The sequence below is a fragment of the Pelophylax lessonae genome, assembly GCF_965119305.1.
Source record: "Pelophylax lessonae genome assembly, chromosome: 5".
Lineage (NCBI taxonomy): Eukaryota > Metazoa > Chordata > Amphibia > Anura > Ranidae > Pelophylax > Pelophylax lessonae.
The window spans coordinates 209411371-209433936 of NC_138772.1; the positions used below are offsets into that span (position 1 = coordinate 209411371).

General features: G+C 41.3%; 1 protein-coding gene across 1 annotated transcript in view; it reads right to left on the reverse strand.

Moving 5' to 3' along the window:
• Window positions 1-22566, reverse strand: part of AVL9 (AVL9 cell migration associated) — a 122722-nt gene that overhangs the window by 83711 nt on the left and 16445 nt on the right. The window contains exon 2 of the mRNA XM_082258829.1: window positions 9029-9149. Coding sequence (XP_082114955.1) covers window positions 9029-9149 — 121 coding nt within the window. The remainder of the gene's footprint in view (window positions 1-9028; window positions 9150-22566) is intronic.

Sequence of the window (22566 nt, forward strand, 5' to 3'; positions counted from 1 at the left end):
TCTTTTTTTTTTTCTTTCATGGGATGGTGCATGTGATTAGCCCAGGGCCAATCAGCACTGTCCAGACAGAGGGTCCGGGATCCTGATAAGACAGTGCAGTATGAAAACTCCTCCTACAAGCTTCACCAGGAACTGATAGAAGTCACAAGACTGCTATATACTGCTGATGAAAAAATGTATTTAGCAGATATTTACTAAAATAATTGAATTTTCATGTTCTGCATACTGTGCGATATCAGATATAGTGAATGTACAGTCCTGGGTTTAGTAACACTAAGGATTTATATAGATTTAATTTGCTAAATATTGGCAATACATATTTTATTTTGCATTAACCTTCTAATGAAACGCGTGTTAACCTGAATCTTTCTTCCCACATATTAAACCTATAACATACTGTAACCAAGAAAAAAGTCCCCCTTCTTTTCATGGTTAGATCTAAACCTACATCTCCAGCTGGAAAAGTTGTCTGCAGATGTAGTTCAGCATTAAGGAGGGTGCTGCTGTGTGTGGCTGTATGAAAAATTAATATGTCACACATTGCAAAATAGAACTGATATCTTTATATACAGAACATGACGGACTAGTTAACTTTCACACTTTCCCAATCTAAACGACTGTTAGATTACATTAAAATTTGATCAGTACCTGACAGTTGCAAAGACTTCAGAATTGCATGCCTAGGTTAAAAAAACTTAGTCAAAACTAAAACTGCAGTTCGGATAGTGGGTCTGCTTTCTAAAGTACAAATCCCCAAAAATTAGGCTTTAGCAAATAGGAATTTAACCACTTGCCTACTGGGCACTTCCCTTTTTGGCCAAGGCCAATTTTCAGCTTTCAGGGCCCTCACACTTTGAATGACAACTGCGCCTTCATGCATCACTGTACTCAAATGAAAATTTTTATTTTTTTTTCCTAACACAAATAGAACTTTCTTTTGGTGGTATTTAATTACTACTGGGTTTTTTTTTTTTTTTTTAAGATAAAAAATTAAGACCCAAAATAGGTACAGGTAATTTTTCTACTTCACTGATGTGCGCTGATGAGGCTGCACTGATAGGTGACACTGATTGGCAGCACTGGTGGGCACTGTTGGTACTGCACTGATAATCAGGACACTGTGCTGTCAGTGTGAGGAAAGGAATGCAGACTTTTGTTTACATCGTGTTTAGCGGTGATTGGACACAGCTGATAATGTGTTAAAAGAGCCGCCAATTGGCTCTTTACTCCGATCTGTGATCAGCTGTGCCTGGAGGACACTGTTCACAGAGCGCGCTGCCATCACGCTGCAGCGGGCGCGATCATAGGAGACGTCATATGATGCCCTCCCAGAACTGTCCGGCCGCGCTGTAATCGTCATTCGGCTTTAACGCTGTCAAGTGGTTTAAAAATAAAACCGTATTACCAGTTTTGATGAGTAATAAATAACACTGTGGATTGTGTAGAAATCATTTAGACTGGTACATAAATACTGTTAACAAATGAACACGTAAAGTGACAACAAAAACAGATCTGTTACACCACAAAACAAGCCAGTAAGCTCCAGAGTGGTGAAGTTCATAGTGGAAAGTTCATAATGACCAATAGGTCTATGACCTATAAAGGCTATATCACAGGTAGACTCAGTGCAGCTCCTCAGTAGATAGAAAGAACATCTGTAGCAATGCAAAGAAAAACAAGAGGGTGCTTCTAAGTGCAGTATGGGAGATCAATATAATAATAAAAAGCAAATAAACACACACATGCAGTAGAATAAAAAGCACATGGCTACGCATTTCAAGGTAATAGCGCCTCTTTCACAAGCCTGATGTCACACAGGCTTGAAAAAGAGGTGTGGTTGCCTTGAAATGTGCAGCAATGGCCCTTCACTCCTCCTGGAGTAACATTGGCCAAGTTCCCATTAGGCTTGTGACGGTATCAGATTTTCATGCTGCGATTAATTGATTAAGGTTTTGCCACGGTATACGGTATTATCACGGTATTCTATTATTAAATTTAAATTATTAAATTTCCACCTCACTTCAATTTCATTGCTGAATTTAGGGGCTTTGGTTCACTTATGCACATTATTATATAGTCAGTCAGTACAGACTCTGTGAACCAGGCCTAAAATAGGCCAGACGCTGCTTGATGACCTAACTGGTGATAACTGGTCCTGGCGCTCGGCTCCGATCCGATGGCCTGGTCATTAAGAGGGCAAATCCTTGTGGTCAAGATGTGGTTAAACCTGAAGGAGGTGTTGTTTATAAATTACTTTACTATTGCTTTAGGCCTGGTTCGCATGTATGCGGGTTGGTGGTTCGCATGTATGCGGGTTGGTGGTTCGCATGTATGCGGGTTGGTGGTTCACATGTATGCGGGTTGGCGGTTCACATGTATGCGGGTTGGCGGCCCACATTTGCACAGGCATAGCAGCCCATTGATTTGAACGGGCTGCTATGCCCTCATTTTCCACAGAAAAAAGGTGCATGCAGCATTTTTTTTAAAATTCAGTGGCCTTGAAATCCATCCTGCTTTTGCACCATGCGACTAACCTGCAGTTCCTGCTCTGGCAAGCTTTCTGCATTTTTTGTATACGTGGGCACGGCATTTAAAAACAGTTTGCGTGTGCAGCAACGGCAGGTAAGTCGCATGGTGCAAAAGAAGGATGGATTTCATGGCCACTGCATTTTTTAAAATTCTGCATGCACCTTTTTTCAGCTGAAAACGCAGGCATAGCAGCTCAAGCCCATTCACATCAATGGGCTGCTATGCCTGTGCAAATGTGGGCCGCCAACCCGCATACATGTGAACCGCCAACCCGCATACATGTGAACCAGGCCTAAAGCAATAGTAAAGTCATTAATAGATAAAAAACACCGGTCCTCCTGCAGGTTTAACCACTTCTGGATCGCAAGGATTTGCCCCTTTAAAGACCAGGCCATCGGATCAGAGCGCCAGGACCAGTCATCACCAGGTAGGCCAGACACTGCTTGATGGCTATATAATAATGTAATGTGGGCTGGTGTGTGTGTGTGTGTGTGTGTGTGTGTGTGTGTGTGTGTGTGTGTGTGTGTGTGTGTGTGTGTGTGTGTGTGTGTGTGTGTGTGTGTGTGTGTGTGTGTGTGTGTGTGTGTATATATATATATATATATATATATATATATATATATATATATATATATATATATATATATATATATATATATATATATATATATATATTAGAGCTGCACGATTCTGGCCAAAATGAGAATCACGATTTTTTAGCTTGGAATAAAGATCACGATTCTCTCACGATTCTCTGTGTAACAAAAAAAAAAAATTGGGATAACTTTACTGTTACGTTTTTTTTTTTTTTTTATTCATTAAAGTCTATTAATTGCGTTTGAAAGACTGCTGCGCAAATACAGTGTGCCATAAAATATTACAACAATCGCCATTTTTTTCTGTAGGGTCTCTGCTAAAAAAATATATAAAATGTTTGGGGGTTCTAAGTACTTTTCTAGCAAAAAAAAAACTGTTTTTAACTTGCAAGCAACAAGTGTCAGAAAAAGATCCAGTCTTTAAGAGGTTAAACTTCCTTTCTCCCTGGCAGAGGGAAGGAAAAAATACAAATGTAATCATTTTTGTTTATAGTTACTGGGAGACTTTGCTGATAGGCATTAGCTGTGTGAGTGAATGAGTCATCCAGCTCACTGAAATGTATCAATTTACAAGTCAGGCAGACTTGACAGAGAAACTCGGTATTTTAAAAATGCCACAATAACAATACCGTGGCTATGCAATACCGCGATATATCGAATTACCGAAAACCGGCATATGTCTAGTTCCCATGCTGTGTGATCAGCTGCAGAGCGTGTATATCCTCTCCTATTGGTGGTTCTGCTCCCAATCACCTTAGCATTGCATGGGTTTCTGGATGATGGCAATAGAGCTTATGACATATACTTTTTTATTCTTCTATACGAGTGGTTTATTTGCTTTTTATTAGTAAATTAATCTTACATACTGCACCTAGAAGTGCCCTCTTGTGTTTCTTTACATGTTAAGTGATACCTGAGCTATATGAGGTAACTACACAAGGGACTAGCTGACAAGCAGTAGCTTTTATAAAGTATTTCATACTTTAAAAACCAACTACAGCCAAAACTTTATTTTGTTCTTGGATAGAGCTTTTCAAAGTTTGTATTGTCAACTAGTGAGATTTCCCCCTATTTCTAATCCGTACAAGAAATAATCATAATGGGTCACCAATTGGCGTGGAGTTGTTTAAACTCCTAACATCTACCTAGTCTTACAAGAGAGGCCGTGGAGATATTAGAGGAACCAATTACTCTCACAGAAGTGGAGCAGGCCATTGCTACCACTAAGCCAGGGAAAGCTCCAGGACCTGATTGTTTCACGTTAGCTTACTATAAGACATTGTTCCCCATCTTAAGTCCTCACTTAATACGGCTTTTCAATTCAGTAGGAGAGGACTCTCCATTTCAGAGCGACACGCTTCGGGCGCATATTACCCTTCTCTTCAAGGAAGGGAAGGATTCCTCGGCCTGTGGTAGTTATAGACCAATCTCCCTCCTCAACTTAGATCTTATGTTTTTCACCAAGATCTTGGCATCTCGGTTGAGTGGACATCTATCATCTTTGGTCCACCTTGACCAGGTGGGCTTTGTCCCTAAGAGGGAGGCCAGGGATAATACGGTCAAAGTACTTAATTTGATTCAAGCAGCAAGTGCCAGAGACATTCCGAGTGTCTTTCTCAGTACGGATGCTGAGAAAGCATTCGAGCGCGTGAATTGGCGGTTTATGTTTCTGGTACTACGACATATTGGCCTAGGGGACACTATGCTTAATTGGATTAAGTCGGTTTATACAGACCCGTGCGCGCAAGTGAAGGCAAACGGGTTTTTATCTGATAATTTTGCAATCCGGAATGGTACAAGGCAAGGGTGCCCCCTGTCACCTCTTTTGTTTGCCCTTACTCTGGAACCTTTTCTTAGCAGGGTCCGCCAAAATACTGACATAGGTGGGATTTGTGTAGGACGGGGCCATTATAAAGTCTCGGCTTATGCCGATGATAAGCTTTTTTTAATCTCTAACCCAGCGGTGTCCATACCGAACCTGATGAGAGAATTTGATCTATACGGTACACTATCCAATTTAAAAATCAATTTTGGAAAGTCGGAGGCGATGGGGGTCCGGTTGCCCATGGCTATGACAAAACTTTTGAAGACTAGCTTTGGTTTGCGGTGGACTGATATGGCACTTCAATACCTGGGTACTCTGATACCCCCAGACCCTTCAAAAGTATACTCTATTAATTTCCCCCCTCTTGTGACCAGGACCCGGTTGTTACTAGATAAATGGGTGAAGGGAACACACTCTTGGTTTGGAAGATGCAACCTTTTAAAAATGTGCATCCTCCCTCAATTCTTGTATCTGTTTCAGGCGATGCCTGTAAAGATTCCTAGACAGTTCTTGCGTCAGACCAATTCTCTTTTTGTTCGTTTTGTGTGGGCAGGTAAAAAACCTAGGCTATGCAGAAATCTTCTTACATTGCCGAAATGTATGGGGGGTTTGGCCTTTCCAGATATTCATAAATACCAACAGGCATCCCACCTATGTAGGGCCCTAGATTGGTGTAGACATGCTACTTCTAAACTATGGGTCCAGTTGGAACAGGCACAATGTGGCTTTCCAATACAGGGAGCACCATGGTGCATCCGTAATATTCCATCTCGGGTTCGTCGACATCCTCTGATCGGGACCACTCTTACAGTGATTGAACATCTGGCCCCCTTGCCCTCGCCCATTCAACCGATACTAGGCTATCCGTTGTTCCCTTCGGGAACTTCGGATCGTGAGTTAGTAGCTTTGCGGGACAAAGGGATTTATCAGGCCTCCCATTTTTTGATAGGGCCACGCTGGCCAACTGTCTCAGAATTGATGTCAGAAGGGGGGCCTTTTGCACTTCAGTTCTGGTCTGCCATTAAAACCCACCATTTTTTAGCCTCTCTACTGATGCCAGTTGCCTATTCTAGGCCCTTGACCCCTTTCGAAGCTTTATGTATAGGAAAAGAGGTGTTATCTCATACCCTTTCTCAATCGTACAGTTTGCTGCAGCCTCAGAACGACCAGGTTGTACTACCCTGGGTGGAGAAGTGGGAAATAGATATTGGACGTCAGTTTACGGTACAGCAGAAACAGAATATGATTTACCTAGCTTTGAACTCTTCGATTTGCACGAAGACGCAGGAGACAAATTTTAAACTTTTATCACGATGGTACTACACTCCGGAGCGTCTTCATCGTTTTTTCCCTGAGGCATCAGATCGATGTTGGAGATGTAGAGGTGAAAAGGGTACGTTGCTACATATCTTCTGGTCGTGCCCAATATTGCTTACTTTTTGGGGAGAGGTTCGAAGAATAGTAGCAAAATTCACGGAATTGAAGATCCCAGACGATCCGGCTTTTTTTTTGCTTCATGTGGTAGATGCTCCACTTGGGGCCTTTAAAAAATCTATGCTCTACCCTCTTTTGAATGCCGCCCGGGCATGTATACCATCTATGTGAAAGAAGACGACTCCTCCGCAGATTGCTCAATGGCTCAAGAGGGTGGAGGAGATTAATAGGATGGAAAATCTGATCGCGTCCTCCCAGCATAGAGGAGATGGACACACGGAAAAATGGAAGATGTGGGATATATATATTACCTCGGGAGAAGGGGTAAGTTATGTCTAAAATAGTATGTGGTCTGACGGTAGGGTTAAACATAGTTTGGGGATACATTTTATTTTCTCCCCCCCCCCCCCCCCCATTTTTTTTTTTTTTTTTTTTTTTTTATTCTCTCTTTATTATTTGTTCTTAAGTACCAGAGAGGGCATTTTCTTTTTTGCGGTATTTAAGGGGAGAGTTGATTTATATATGTGCTTTTTATCAAGAAACTCATTTGGGAGTATTTTTAATACATTATTTTAATAAACCTGTTTAAGAGATAATGCACTAGGCAGGTGCGCCCTTGTGTTTGTTTGTCGTTCATAGTGTTTCCGGACCACCCTGGTCCAGTGAGGGGCTGCCAGGCTGAAGCATTATAAAGTTGCCGTGTCATTTGTTCTCATCTACAAGTCTACAGTCGAGTTGGATAGAGGATTGCACCACTCAGAGCGCAGGGAATAGGTGCTGCTTCGACAGTACATCTACTTGTTTGTCAATAGGGGCATGTTGTACCTCTGCTTCCCACAGAGATTAGGGGTCCGAGCTGCTGGCAGGGGGCAGGTTTTTATACTCAGGCTATTACTACTTAAAGTAGATGTAAACCTGATTCATGAAGTTTGACCTAGTCACAGATATCTGCAGTGCTTTCTCTCTCTCCAAAGCCCCGAGTCCCTTGTTTCTCCTGCTCTGTTCTTCAGTTATCAGCATGATAACTTCTGACAAGTTCTCCACAACCAAGATAAAACCAGGCTAAAATTTGTGTTGGGTGGGTACTATAAATAGATTAGCAGAGAGCTTGTCTATTCACAGCACATTTCTTTCTTCCTTTGCCTATGTGGAATGGGGGTGTGTGCCTTTTATCCAAACAGCTATCTCACAGTGTATGCCAAGACTACACTCCCAGTGCTGAACAGGAAGAGAAAAATTCTAACACGATGTGCACTTTCTAAAGAATATAGCAAGCTGAAGACAGCAGATATACATGTAAAACTTATGTAGGGAGATTTGTTTAATCTCTGTGTATCATCTGAGGATGTTCACTTCACTTGGTATATGTGAGGGTTTACATCTACTTTAAGAAAGAAAACATATGGGACATTTGTCACCTTTGTTTTAATGAACATGGACTGTATTTAGTGAATTTTAGGTTCAATTGGGCCTTAATATAGCATCAACATTTTTTAATGTCTCTACAGTAAGTAGTGTATAGAATACTACCAAGCACATGAAAAAAATCCAAATACTTTTTGCCTTCAAAATACATAGAAATAAAAAAGCAAGCCATCTTTATCTCAAGCAATAATGTAGAAATCAATTCACTAAAATAAGTAATTTGAAATCCAGAATACAATATAAATGGTCCGCTACAGGATCCTTGGTATTCAGTAGGTTTTATTGATACAAAAAACTACACCAGTACAGTAGTAATCTCAAAAGCACCTTGATACTTTTGAACACCAGTGCTTACTCATAAAGTCTTCTGATCAGTCCGCAGTCTGAAAGGGTGCAAGAGAAGCAATATGTTGGGGTTACCCCATGCAGCGGCAGGTGGAAATATTTGAATTTTGCAGTGACTACATTACTACAAAGTCCACTGAACCAAATCGGAATAGAAAAAAAAAAAAAAAAATCTCTAATCTATAAAAAAGGGATAAACAACCGCTAGTATTGAAGTGGTAATAATAGTTAAATAACTGGAAAGCAGCAATGCATAGCTGCATTAAACCAATGTACTACTTTAGTGTGTTTACTTAGTACAACCCATTTTACTTTTCTTCTTTAAATCAGTGTGCCTTGCAAGCACAAATACATTGTAGCACAGTTGCGCTATTCGCCTCGTTCACACCGGTGCGACTTGTCCAGCGATCTGAAATTTCCAAATTGCGTGACAAATCGTACCCTATTTTTGGTAATGGAACTGTTAACATTGGCACAATGCCAACTTTGCAGTGCTGCACTGATCTGAAAAAGAAGTTCCTGCACTAGTTTTGCCGGTTTCAGGTCCGTCCTGTGTGCATGAAGTCGCACAGATGTCAGCCAAGTCTGACATGCAGCTATGAAATCATGTTCAAGTGAAGTAGCACAATTTCCAGGTCGGATTCGGTGTGAACTGGGGCTTAACAGCAGTTGTATCATGTTAGCAATAAATAGCAGTAAGGAAGTGAAAGTGTGATGGATACGGTTTACTGAATATATTTATTTAGATAGGTGTAGTACCTAACCTTACCAAACAAGGAAACGTTAGTCAAAAGCTAGCCACATGCATACATTTAGCTTGCTCGTACGATTCACTAATTTATCTAGTTTGAGTTCGAATACCATATGATATTACCTTCCTGAAAGTTGTGAGCACCATCTGGCAATGCAAGAAATGGCAGGTACTTCCACTCCTCCGGTAAAAGGTTGCTGTCATGGCCTTCCCCGGGTATCAAGGGTGGGTAAGAGAACTCTACCTGCATCAAAAACACATTATAGGAAAGAGTTAGGTAAGCCATTAAACGCTTGTTAATTCAAAAATATAAAAATAAAAAAAATAAAAGAAAAAAACAAGTACAGTATTGGTGTTTGACAATGTTCACTGTTAGTTATTATTAGAATAAATATTATTGTGTGTATATATATATATATTTATATATATATATATATATATATATATATATATATATATATATATATATATATACACATACACACACATACACACATACAGATATATATATATATATATATATATATATATATATATATATATATATATATATATATATATATACACACACACACATATACATATACACACACATACATCCATCAAGGAAGACAAAAAAAAAAAAATAATGTTAATTTGCCCTGAGGTTTAAGTGCTAGTTTACTAGTGTGATTTCTGATGCAACTTAAGTCACACAGAACAGGACAAGGGAAATCAAATGATGTTCAATGGTGCCCAATCACATCAATGCCACAGGTTCCTGTGCTACTTTGGTGCCATTTACAGTGTGACTTGGCCCTACTGAATATGCAAAAACGCAGGTAAGTCGTATCAAATGTGCACTACATAAATTGTAGGGATGCACCGAAATGAAATTCTTGGCCGAAGCCGAAGAATAATGAAACGTTTGGCCGAAGGCCGAAGGCCGAATACCGAACGCGGTGTTTCGCATTTTTTCCATTTATTTTGCCAATTTTTTGTCCTCTCTCGTGTCTCTCTCTCTCTTGTCCTCTCATGTCTCTCTCTCTCTTGTCCTCTCATGTCTCTCTCTCTCTTGTCCTCTCATGTCTCTCTCTCTATCTCTCTTGTCCTCTCATGTCTCTCTCCCTAAATGTTACTGTAGGGAATGGGATTCAGTGCACACTGCAGCCTTGTACCATAGGGTTAATGTTAGTGACACTGTAGGGATTGGGAAGGATGCTGGGAATGGAAATCAGGAAGCATGCAGGCAGCCTTGCAAATTTTAATTGCAGATACAGGGCACTGGGCAGGTCAGGGTTAATGTGGTAACATCAATTACTCAGTGACAGTCAGTCAGTGTCAGTGTGGACTCGATCAGGTTATACAGTGACAGACAGTCTCTCATAGTGGTAGTAGTAGGAGGCTGGAGGTGGACTAGTAGGAGCCTGGAAAGGAGCACAGCTGCATACATACATTACTCACTCGTGCACTGCAGCCCGCCCCACACATTCAGTGAGTCTTACTCTCCTCCCTAGTTTTTTCAATGGCACATTCAGGAAGCCAATCACGCCGTGAGTAGCGGCACAGCGGAACCAATCAGGTGTGCAGGCACGCGTGATTGGTTCGCTGTGCAGCTAATCACGGCGTGATTGGCTTCCTGAATGTGCCATTAAAAAAACTAGGGAGGAGAGTAAGACTCACTGAATGTGTGGGGCGGGCTGCAGTGCACGAGTGAGTAATGTATGTATGCTCACCGCTGAAGTGTCCCGGCTTCCCCTGCCTAACACGGAAGTCTGTGAGTCCTCCTGTCCTCCTCCGAGTCCCTTCCCCCTGTAAATATCGTGACCTCGGCGATATGAATATCGCCTACGGCCACAGAACGATAGTCAATATCATATCGACTATCGTTCAGCCCTATTATTCGGCACAAAATTATTCGGCCTTTTGACTTATTCGGCTGAACACCGAAAGTGCTATTTTTTCCATTTTCGGCCGAATAATGTTCGGCCGCCGAATATTCGGTGCATCCCTAATAAATTGCACTGAAAATCGTGGCAAAATTGCAACCGCAGTATTGTGAACCGAGCCTAATACAGCAGCAGGATTACCTTCACAAGTCTATCCACACATGCCCAAATTATAGGGATGAAGTGGCCATTTAGCCAATATACCTTAAACTAAAGTTACACCTGCCACTTAAAGTCAAACTACAAAGAGTTACACAATTCACCAAATCACGCAGTTATGCAACAAATTTCAGGGAAAAAAAAAAAAAGGTATTAAAGTGGACTACGATTGAAAACAGGAAAGTCTGCTACCTTATAGGCAACATCTAGAAATGTTAGTCGTGTCAAAAGGATTACCCTGAAAATGTTATGGTTTGTCCTAAATTCCTCTTGAAAAGTATATTCCTGGGCTTTGCGTAGACCACATCACTAGATACTCTACACACACACACACACATAATATATTATATATATATATATATATATATATATATATATATATATATATATATATTTTTTTTTTTTTTTTTTTTTTAATCACATTCCCTAGATTATCTGGTCACTACATGTGTTCACACCTCTGGAATCATTTGATGTGTCCCTAGTCCCCTCCTCAGTGCTGGTTTTCCACCTTTCCTCTCCCCTCATTGCAACTGGATGGCCTGTACCCGCCTCAGCCCCAGGTGAAACGTTTGCCTCTGGGGTGGGTTTCTTTTTTAGTTATAGGTTACTTAAGTTATTGGAATGTAAGCAATTGGATCTCATATACATTTACATTTGTGGAGCAATTTGTTTTTATTCCTCTTTATAAATATTCAATTTTTTATATTCAAATATTAGTTTACAATTACAGATACAATTTACAATTATGCTCCTGATAAGTGGATGGTGAGCCACGAAACACGTAGAGCTTACAGTTATGAAGACATACCTTTCAAAGACTGACAAAGTGTTGTTCATGATATACGGTTGTTATGATATGTATTTGTTGAGACAATATGGAATGTACTTTTATATATGGAACGTATCTACGTTATGTCAAGTCTTTTTATTGTGTATGTCTAGAATATATTTTACTTGTGTTTTTATTATGAAATATCCAATAAATCAATTAACTACTATTCTGTGATTTTATATATCTTGTTTGTTAGCATATTGGCCGACCTCACATAAAGTACCATGACCCAAGTTTTCCTCTTTGTATGCTCCTTTAGCTTCTTGAATATTACACCAATAGTCATCAGGGGGGACAACTCAGAGGAAGCAAAGCCCTGCACCATTATTAAGATGGCCACCTCCTCAGAGATAGTGCAGAACAAGGCAGGGTATGACAGTAATGGGGAAAAGATTAACTCTAGGAGGCCTACTTTCTGCGGGAGTTGGCTAGAATATTAGCAGGAAGAACAGAATGAGTGAAGAAATGGTCTTGACTGTATGAGGCTTGCCCCACACCATCAGATACATGGAGTGTTGTGGCAGACAAATAATACCCTGACCTGGTTATGCTCTCTGGAAGGGGGTGACCCGACTACAAGATAAGAGAATTTAGAAAATTACTGATATTTTCTCAAAGTAAAAATGACACACATAAGGATGTCTGGTAGTTTGACTATTCTACAGATCTGAATCTGTTCAATTCTGTATCAGAAATATTACACATCTTGATTCATCAGGGGCTTTTATTTGAATTCTAGTGGACATGCCTACTTCATAACTGTGCAGATCACATGGTTGGCAATATGCTTTGCTAAGATTTTGCAAAGTCTCCATGCCCTCTGGACTCGATTGGAAAATTCAGAAGTATTATTTTGGTGATCTTAAAACTCCAGTAAACTTGAACTTCAGGGTAAAAAAAAAAAAACACTTGAAGTGGGGTGCTCCAGCATTGCAGGGAATAAATGCTCTTTAGGTCTAGGGTTAGCAAAAAAGGCTGTAAATCTCATTCCCCAATCCAGGGCTTCCCCCACACTGCAAAAGTAATGTTTCTTTTTGCCTAAGGGCTCTTTCACATGGCCTCTCTGATTTTTTTATTCCGCTGCTGCACTTTTTTTTTTTCACGGACACGGATGACATTTGTGTCATCCGGTCGGTATGTCCGCATATCGTCCCATCCGTTTGCGGATGATATAAGGATATAATTTATGTCTATGGGGATTGTGGATGTCAGCGGATGACACCGCTGACATCCGATTTTGCATCCTTTCCGTTTTTTAAACGGAAGAAAAATAGGGTTCTGTTCCGTTCCAAAAAACGGAACAGAACTGAAAGGACGCAAAATCGAATGTCAGCGGATGGTCATCCGCTGACATCCGCAATCCCATTGACATGCATTATGTATGTTTTTCCATCCACAAAAAAATGGGATGAAATACGGACATACGGAGCGCCCGTGTGAAAGAACCCTAAGGTACAAAGGGAAAAAAAAACAAAACAAAAAACGTACATTATCCCTTAATCCCCTGGCAGCTGATGCTCTCCTCTTCTTGCCACTCTGGATTTTAGGACAGGCCCATGGCGTCCTCACTTGCAATGCATGACTGCTGGTCCTGCATTGTATATGATTAACAGCAAAAGCTGCGATTACTGGCCGGAGTAAAGAAGAGAGACGGCTCTAAGGCAACGGTTTCACTGAAAAAGAAGTGGATGTGGAATAACGCAAGTATTAAAATTGGATTTTTGACTTACTGTAAAATCCATTTCTCTGATGTTCATTGATGGACACAGCTCCTGATCTTCTTGACCATTGGGTTTTACTGCCCCCTACAGGAGTAGGACACTAAGCAGAAAAAGAACATGACTATGCCTATGGGCAATCCTAGGAGGTATACTCCCCCTCTATGCTATTAGGTACTCAGTTTTGTTACAAGCAGTGTCCTAAGTAATACAACTCCATAGAGGAATTCATTTTATGGTAAGTCAAAAATCCCATTTTCTCTATCGTTCATTGACGAACACAGCTCCTGATCTTCTTGACCATTGGGACGTCCCAAAGCAGTGTCAAACATGAAAGGAGAGAACAGCAAGAAAAAATTCCCAAGGCTAAACCATAGCCAACCAGGTAACAGGAGCTCGAACAAAACAACTGGGGCCCACCTTTAAAAAAAAACAAAAAAAAAAAAAACACACACACAGTACACCCCCAAAGAGGGAACAAGCCCCCTAAACAGCAGCCTGCAAAACCTTGTGGCCAAAAGAAGCATCCGCAGATGCCAAAACATCCACTTTATAAAATGTTGGGAAAGTGTACACCGACGACCAAGTAGCCGCCTTGCACACCTGCGTTACTGACGCCTGATGATTGAAGGCCCGAGAAGCACTGAGCGCCTGCATAGAGTGCGCCTTCACAGTGAAAGGAGGAACTTGACTCCTAATCGAAAAGGAGTAGTCGTTTTTTTCCTGCCTAGTGTCCTACTCCTTTAGAGGGCAGTATAACCCAATGGTCGAGCATTTAATTTTCGTAGTGCAGGGGTACCCTTACTGCAAAAGTATTTCCCCAGAGTAAGCTTTAATTTAAGGTGGATAAGCAAAACCATGCCAAACTTGTTGGCCAAGTTGTAAGTGTTACGCTAACGTACAAACTTTTACCTCCTCCTCCTCACAGTAGTTTTAATAACAGTAAGAGAAGGCTTTGCTGCCCTCAGTACTTACCTCCAGAACCATGAAGATCTGGAAAGTGGTGCAGATCAGCAGGGGACCAGAGGTGGTAACAACAGACAACAAATAAGTGTTGGGGGTGAGGGGCACAGAAATGTACCAGAGTGTATTATTTTACCCTAATGCAAAGCATTTTAGGGTGAAACATTAATTCACCTAGCATTTGATATCATTTTAGATCTCTGGCTAGAGGGAGAGGGTGCAGTAAAACTGGGAAGATCTCTCAAAAACTAAAATGTACATACTGTGTATACTTACTGCTTAAATAGTATGATTTTGAGACCGTCTTGTCTAAAAACTATCAATACTTTTATCATTACAATCCTGCATAGGTATGTAGGTGTCACTGACAGCACAATAATATCGGTGTGTGCACTGCACTTACACCTTTTATATCTTTTGTGAATTTGGGATTACATTTTAAAGTCATCCGCAACAAAAGCCAAAAAGGTTTGTGGTTTTAATTGCACAAAGAAATTCTCAATTTTCATGGTGGACACATGTTTTAAACCCAAGGGAACTAAATACACAACAAAAACACAGCATGACATGCTGCAGGTCACAGAGAATGTGAGTAGTTGCGCACAATAAGCTGAGACAAAGAGTCCCATGCTCCGACAGGTGGCTATTAGATGAATGGCCTTCCCACCTGTTGGCAATTACAGACCCCTGGGAATTTTCCTCTTACCAGCAAGGTCCTGAAATGCCTCAGGCACACACACCTTTGTGAAGAAATTAAAATACAAAAGGAACTCTAAAATATACAAAAAACAACCAGGGCTCAAATCCAAAATGTACGGCAATGCATTGCTTTTACTGTATTTGAGATAATGGTGTGGTCAGTCTGGTTTGACGAGGTTAGAATTCTGACCAAAGAAAATTCGACACTAAAATTGTCCAGTCCCAACTGTTCTTTATATGTTTATATGATGGAGAATCGAAGGGGAGTACTAGAAAGTAGTATCTCAAGTAGCTTCATAATTGCAGAGGGACCATATGTAACACAAACCAAATAAGAGCATGTACTAATAATAATTACTCATAAGTGAGAATTAAATGTTAAAGTACAAAACAGATTGCAAATAGCCAAAAATAAATCTTTCAAGAAAGTGCATTAGGTTAGTAGGATTCTAGGAGCAGACAAAAAATAAGCTTGCAGATAACCAGTGTCCAGTAAAAGGCTTAGCCAAAACCATTTCCTTCACACAATACAATGCAGGTACCAGTTATAGCCACTGAGGTGTCTGTGTTGCACAATGATGTAGTACTGGATATGCTAAAAGCTCTGAATAGTGCTATCCACAGGTGTCCTGAAACGAGACCCTCCCATTGTAAAATCCCCACTCTTTGATTAAACGCACTACTACAAGAAAAGCCTTGGGCCCTTTCACACAGGCCGGACTCTGCTTAACTCCAGTTTGCTCAGCAGGGGATCTGTATACCGATCCCCTGCTGAGCAGAGTGGCCAGATGACAGGTTCGTTTCCACTTAGTTTCTGCAAAGCGGTCATGGACAGAGACCCCTCTGCTCTATGGAAGTCTGATTCAAAACGGACACCCGACCGCTCTCCGATCTGGCCAGATGGAGGGAAATGGATCGTCTTCCATTTGTTTTTGCCAGATCGGATTAGAGGTAGGTGGTCAGTTTACATCCACTGCCACATAGAGGACAATGGAGGGTCTGATCAGGTTTGCCTGAAAAATGGACAGGAGGATCTGTTCGGACCAGTCTTGAGAAAAGGGCCTTAAACTGGCCATAGAGGAATCTTTTTTTTTTCTCTCTCTGATCAGCAAGTTGGTTCCCTCATCCACACAAGTGAGGTAGATGGACCAATGGTCCCCACTGCAACCCAAGCTGGACCTCAAACGGGTCTGCCTCTATTCATTTTTCTGATAAGAACACAAGAAAGACAAGAATGATTTTTTAAATACTTGAAGATCAACTAGCAGGGACCGACAAAGACACTGCATGCTTGGCAAGATCAACAAGTTGTTTCTGTAGCTGCAGAAAATGTTCTTTGGCTGAAGACATTTAGTACAGTCACCATATCTAAGGACTGTAAGCAATAATTTACAACATTTTAAATCACCTAATATAGTTTAAAACCCCTCCCTGCCCCAGGAATGTGTTCGGGCAACGATGCAACAATTGATTAGGTAATCTCTTTCCTCTTTTTTGTATGTCAGCTTGTTGCTTTTTACTGTATGGGATTGGCTCAGAGAACCGACCCTCTTAATTGATATCAAAATATACAAAGGTCTGTGCAATAGCTGCAAATAAAATTAAAAGTAATGAATAACACTGCATTAAATGGTGATTTTTTAAAAAGTATTTTTGCCTGGAGATCAGCTTTAAAAAGAGTAACTCCACTTTTGTTGAGAAAAAAAAAAAAACTCCCCCCTGAGTGATCTATGTACATTGCAAGGATTTTAACAAACTGTGTTGTAGATTCCTACTTTTTGTCATTCTTTACCCAAGGGTCACATATATGCGGTTTTCAGGCGCGTTTTGTGTTGCGTTGAGTTTCTGAACATGTATTTTAAGTGCCGGTTCACATTTCTGCGATGAGGGAACGCTGCGAATATACAGCGCATCCTCGCATCGCATCCGCACCCCTGACAGTTCACACTGCCATATGCGATACGCTGGGGGTGTCAATTTAAATCGATGCAATCTAATCTTGACACCCCCAGATTAGATCGCATATCGCAGTGCGATCTGAAAGTTTGCACAGAATTGGATCGCACTAGTGTGAACCACCATGCTATCCGATTCTCCGGTGGACCAAAAAAAAGGTTCCTGTGTGAGTTAGGTGCGATTGCGGTGCAAATTCAGCCATACAGACTGTATGGCTGAATTTGCACCGCAGAGAGATCGCATGTAATTTTAGGAGCAGTGCGCTCCGAATTACATGCGATTTCTGTGATCGCACAAATGTGAACCGGCACTTAATGCATTTTTTTTTCTATTTAACAAATTGTGTAAAGCTGGTTAAGGAGCAGGCCTGAAAGCAGGCCACCACGTCCTTAACAACTGATGAGTCATCAGCTGTTAGCGGGATTCCCCGCTGAATGTAAATACAAGAATTGCCAGCAAAAGCTAAAATACAGTGGTGATCAAAAGTTTGGGCACCCCAGGTTAAAATTTGTATTAATGTGCATAAAGAAGCCAAGGAAAGATGGAAAAATCTCCAAAAGGCATCACATTAAAGATTAGACATTCTTATAATATGTCAACAAAGATTCGATTTTATTTCCATCATTTACACTTTCAAAATTACAGAAAACAAAAAAAATGGCGTCTGCAAAAGTTTGGGCACCCTGCAGAATTTATAGCATGCACTGCCCCCTTTGCAAGGCTGAGACCTGCCAGTCTCATGGATTGTTCTCAATCATCGTCTGGGAAGACCAGGTGATGTCAATTTCAAAAGACTCATCTGACCTTGTCCCAACAATCAGCACCATGGGATCTTCTAAGCAGTTGTCTAGAAAACTGAAACTGAAAATAGTTGGCGCTCACAAAGCTGGAGAAGGCTATAAGAAGATAGCAAAGCGTTTTCAGATGTCAATATCCTCGGTTTGGATTGTAATTGAAATGGCAGTTATCAGGAACAGTGAAAGTTAAAGCAAGATCTGGAAGACCAAGAAAAATATCAGACAGAGCAGCTCGCAGGATTGTGAGAAAAACAATTCAAAACCCACGTTTGACTGCACGATCCCTCCAGAAAGATCTGGCAGACACTGGAGTTGTGGTACACTATTCCACTATAAAGAGATACTTGTACAAATATGGTCTTCATGGAAGAGGAGTCAGAAGAAAACCTCTTCTACGCCTCTTCCTCACCACAAAAATCTGCGTTTGAACTTTGCAAATGAACATATAGAGAAGCCTGATGCATTTTGGAAACAAGTTCTGTGGACAGATGAGGTTAAAATGTAACTTTTTGGCCGGAATGAGCAAAGCTACGTTTGGAGAAGAAGGGGCACAGAATTAAATGAAAAGAGCCTCTGTCCAACTGTTAAGCATGGGGGTGGATCAATCATGCTTTTGGGTTGTATTGCAGCCAGTGGCACAGGGAATATCTCACGAGTAGAAGGAAAAATGGATTCAATAAAATTTCAGCAAATTTTGGATGGTAACTTGATGCCATCTGTGAAAAAGCTGAAGTTAAAGAGAGGATGACTTCTACAAATGGATAATGATCCTAAACACACCTCGAAATCCACGGGGGATTACATCAAGAGGCGTAAACTGAAGGTTTTGCCATGGCCTTCACAATCTCCTGACCTCAACATAATTGAAAATCTATCGATAGACCTTAAAAGAGCAGTGCGTGACAGACAGCCCAGAAATCTCAAAGAACTGGAAGACTTTTGTAAGGAAGAATGGGCAAAGATACCTCAAACAAGAATTGAAAGACTCTTGGCTGGCTACAAAAAGTGTTTACAAGATGTGATACTTGCCAAAGGGGGCAGTACAAGATTAACTCTGCAGGGTGCCTAAACTTTTGCAGACGCCATTTTTTTTGTTTTCTGTTATTTTGAAAGTGTAAATGATGAAAATAAAACCTTAACTTTTGTTGACATATTATAAGAATGTCTAATCTGTAATTTGATGCCTTTTGGAGACGTTTCCATCTTTCCTTGGCTTCTTTATGCACATTAATACAAATTTTTACCTGGGGTGCCCAAACTTTCGATTACCACTGTAAAAAAATTGGGAAAAAAAATAGCGTGGGGTCCTCCCCCCAATCCATACCAGGACCTTCTGGGCTGGTATGAATTTTGAGGGGAGCCCCACGCATAAATTTGAGAAAAAAAAAAAAAGGCATGGCGTCCCCCTTAAATCCATAACAGACCCTTATCTGAGCATGCAGCTCGGCAGGTCAAGAAAGCCCCCCCCCCCCCCCCCTCCTGAACCAGACCTCAAGCCCTTAACATGCCCCTATGCATTCACCCAAAAAAAAATGGCGTAGTGTAGAAAAATGACAGAAGTCAGTTTTTGACAAGTCCTCGATTATAAAAACAAAAATAAAAACAAAGAATGTCCCCCATGTAGATCCATCGTCAATCACAATACCCGCCACCACCGCCGACCCGAAAAAAAGAAAACAAAAAACATAGCCTGCTCCCGCCATCTGGCAGTTCTTCAGTTCTTAAATAACTAAGGGGCGGGGTCTGGTATGGATTGGGGGAGGGGCTTCCCTCCTTAACAATCAGCTATTTACAGTTTTTTTTATGAAAAAAAACGTCCATTGAAGTCTATTACACGCAAAAGGCAATCAGCTGCGGGGAAAAAAGTCCCTGAGGCTCGGGTCACACTATTGCGATGCGGGAAGGCTGCGAACTCGCAGCCTTTTCCCGCATCGCACACGCACCCCCGGCAGTTCACACTGCCATATGCGATACGCTGGGGGTGTCAATGTAATCTTAACGACACCCCCAGTTTGATCGCATATCGCAGTGCGATCGTGCAGTTCGCACAGGATGGGATCGCACAAGTGTGAACCGCTGTGCGATCCGATCCTGATGCGGCTGCAAAAATGCCTCCTGTGCGTGTTTGCACCGGGTGCGATGCGAATTTAGCCATAGAAACTGTATGGCTAAACTCGCACCGCACAGCTGATCGCATGTAATGTCGGAGCAGTGCGCTCCGACATTACATGCGAACCCGGCACTCGCATTAGTGTGAACCGGGTCTCACTCTTTCCAAAAATGCACCAAAAAACGCATAGGTGTGAACCTAGTGTTAGAAATAGCTGTTTGTCTTTGTCAATGTGCACAGTGAATCTGCATGGGAGTGGTTTTCTAATTATCAATCAGCTGCTGCACCTACAGGGCTCCAATGAGGAAATTGGCAAAGTCTGCATACTTTTAGACCTCTCAAAATCTAATTTGTATCTTAGTGCAGACTTCGGAGAAAATCAGTGAGCCAATCACACAAGCAGAAATGAAATTTCTAGTACGTGTTTTGCGCACCATCTAAGTACAGAACGCCTCCAGGTAGCCATATTGCATTGCATTTTATAGAAAATTACAGCTGCTGCAGCTTGAAAATGAAAAGGTCATTTTTAACAACATTCAATTCCAACATAATTTGTGGCACAATTTTTAATTTGCCAAATTTGTTTTCCCACAAAAGTGGAATTACCCTTTAAAAACACTAAATAATATCCTTATTCTCCAAAAATCATCCATAGACATCCACTACTTAATGGCCATTTAATCTTTTTTTCATAAAATTGTTTCTTACTGTATCTCTGCCTCCTTGTAACATCCTCCATGAGCTCCCAAAACTCTCCTTTTCCCCTTCACTTCTGTTTGTTAAAAATGAGCAGCACTCGCTAGTTGCGATTATATGCACTGCTCTATACATGCTACAAATTTCCCTAGTCCATATCTACATCGAGCAAGAGAGGATGGCTACATCTCTACATGCATTGGGACCATGGAGAACAAATGTAGCCAGCAGACAATAGACACACCAGGCTCCAGGTCGGCCCATCCTAAATAGCCCCTAAACCATGCAGATGGGTGCAGATCTGGTTTGCAGCCAGCAAATACCCCACAATATACAAAGAGATAGACTGCACTGCAACAAAGTTTATTGATGTAAATCCATAGTAAAAGAAAAATATCACAGCCCAAATAGGCAGGGAAAAAAGTTACGCGTTTCACTCAGTAGGCGCTCAATCAACAAATGTAGCCACCTTCTAACAGCAAGATGGATCACAGCAGTGATTAAAAAAAGGAATTTGGAGTAGGCTGGGAGCAACCAAATGTACTTTTTGAGTTAGGAAAACATACCCAATTAGAATATTTTTTTTTTTTAAAACCACAGGTAAGGCTCCATTCACACTTGTATGACTCTAATTCCGCCCATGGCATGATGGGGCGGTGACGTCACAAGGGGGCAAGGTCTGAGGATGACATCACCAGATGGCTATGCCCCATGGCTGTATAAGAAATGGCACACACCAGAGCTAACAACAGCAGAAGCTAGAGTCGGGAGAAGACATCAGCGGAGGGAGAAGAACTGGCAGAGAAAGAAGACCGCAAAGGGAGAAGAACAAGAGGAAAAAGACAGTAGAGGGAGAAGACACCACTGGAGAAAGAAGCTACGTTGGAGCACCTTTAAAAAAAAAGGAACTGTCAAAAACTTGTGTACTGTATTTATATTAGGCATTTTTTTGGGTGAATAAGTAGGGGTACAATGTACGGTACCTTGTTAAAGGGGGCTTCCAGATTCCAAAAAGGCCCCTGCCCACAGACCCCCACAACCACCGCCCAGGGTTGTTGGGAAGAGGCCCCCGTCACCATCACTATGAGGGCAAGGTGCTTTGGGGTGGGGGGGGGCGCTCACTCGTGTCTCTCCCCCCCCCCCCTTTCCTGACCTGCCAGGCTGCATGCTCGGATAAAGGGTCTGGTATGGATTTTGGGGGTTCCTATAAAATCCATACCAGACCGAAGGGTATGTATGGTCTTGGATCGGAAATGGTCCGACTTCCATGTCAGAGCAGTGTAAACCTGGCTTTAGTGTCACTTTAATTTCAGCACATAGGTTACAGGAGAAGCCTCCGTAAGCTAGCAATTCAAGGAGTAAAATCATCAGGAGAAACAGGCTCAGGAAAAGAATTCCAGGAATCATCATTTAATTAATGAGTTACACCAGACTGACAAAAGAACAACATCCGGACTGCTGAAAGCAGCATAGTTTGCTTCTTCTATCATAGCTGTAATATCATCTGTAATTAGCTTAATAAAACATTAGCACATGGATGATATCCTTGAGGCCTGTACTATTTCCTTTAACAGAACAACAGCAGCAATATCCGGGATCAAACTCACACATGCCTGATCTGTGAATAAAGCTACCTGACAGGTGTCTTTACACACTCCAGAATGACAAAACAGCTAGGCAAATAAAGCAGTTCTAGCCTGAAAACATTGATGATTCAACAAAAAAAAATACTTTTGAAATGACATCAATGTGCTAAAACGTATGATATTTTAGTGATTAGCTTCACATCTCCTTTAAAGC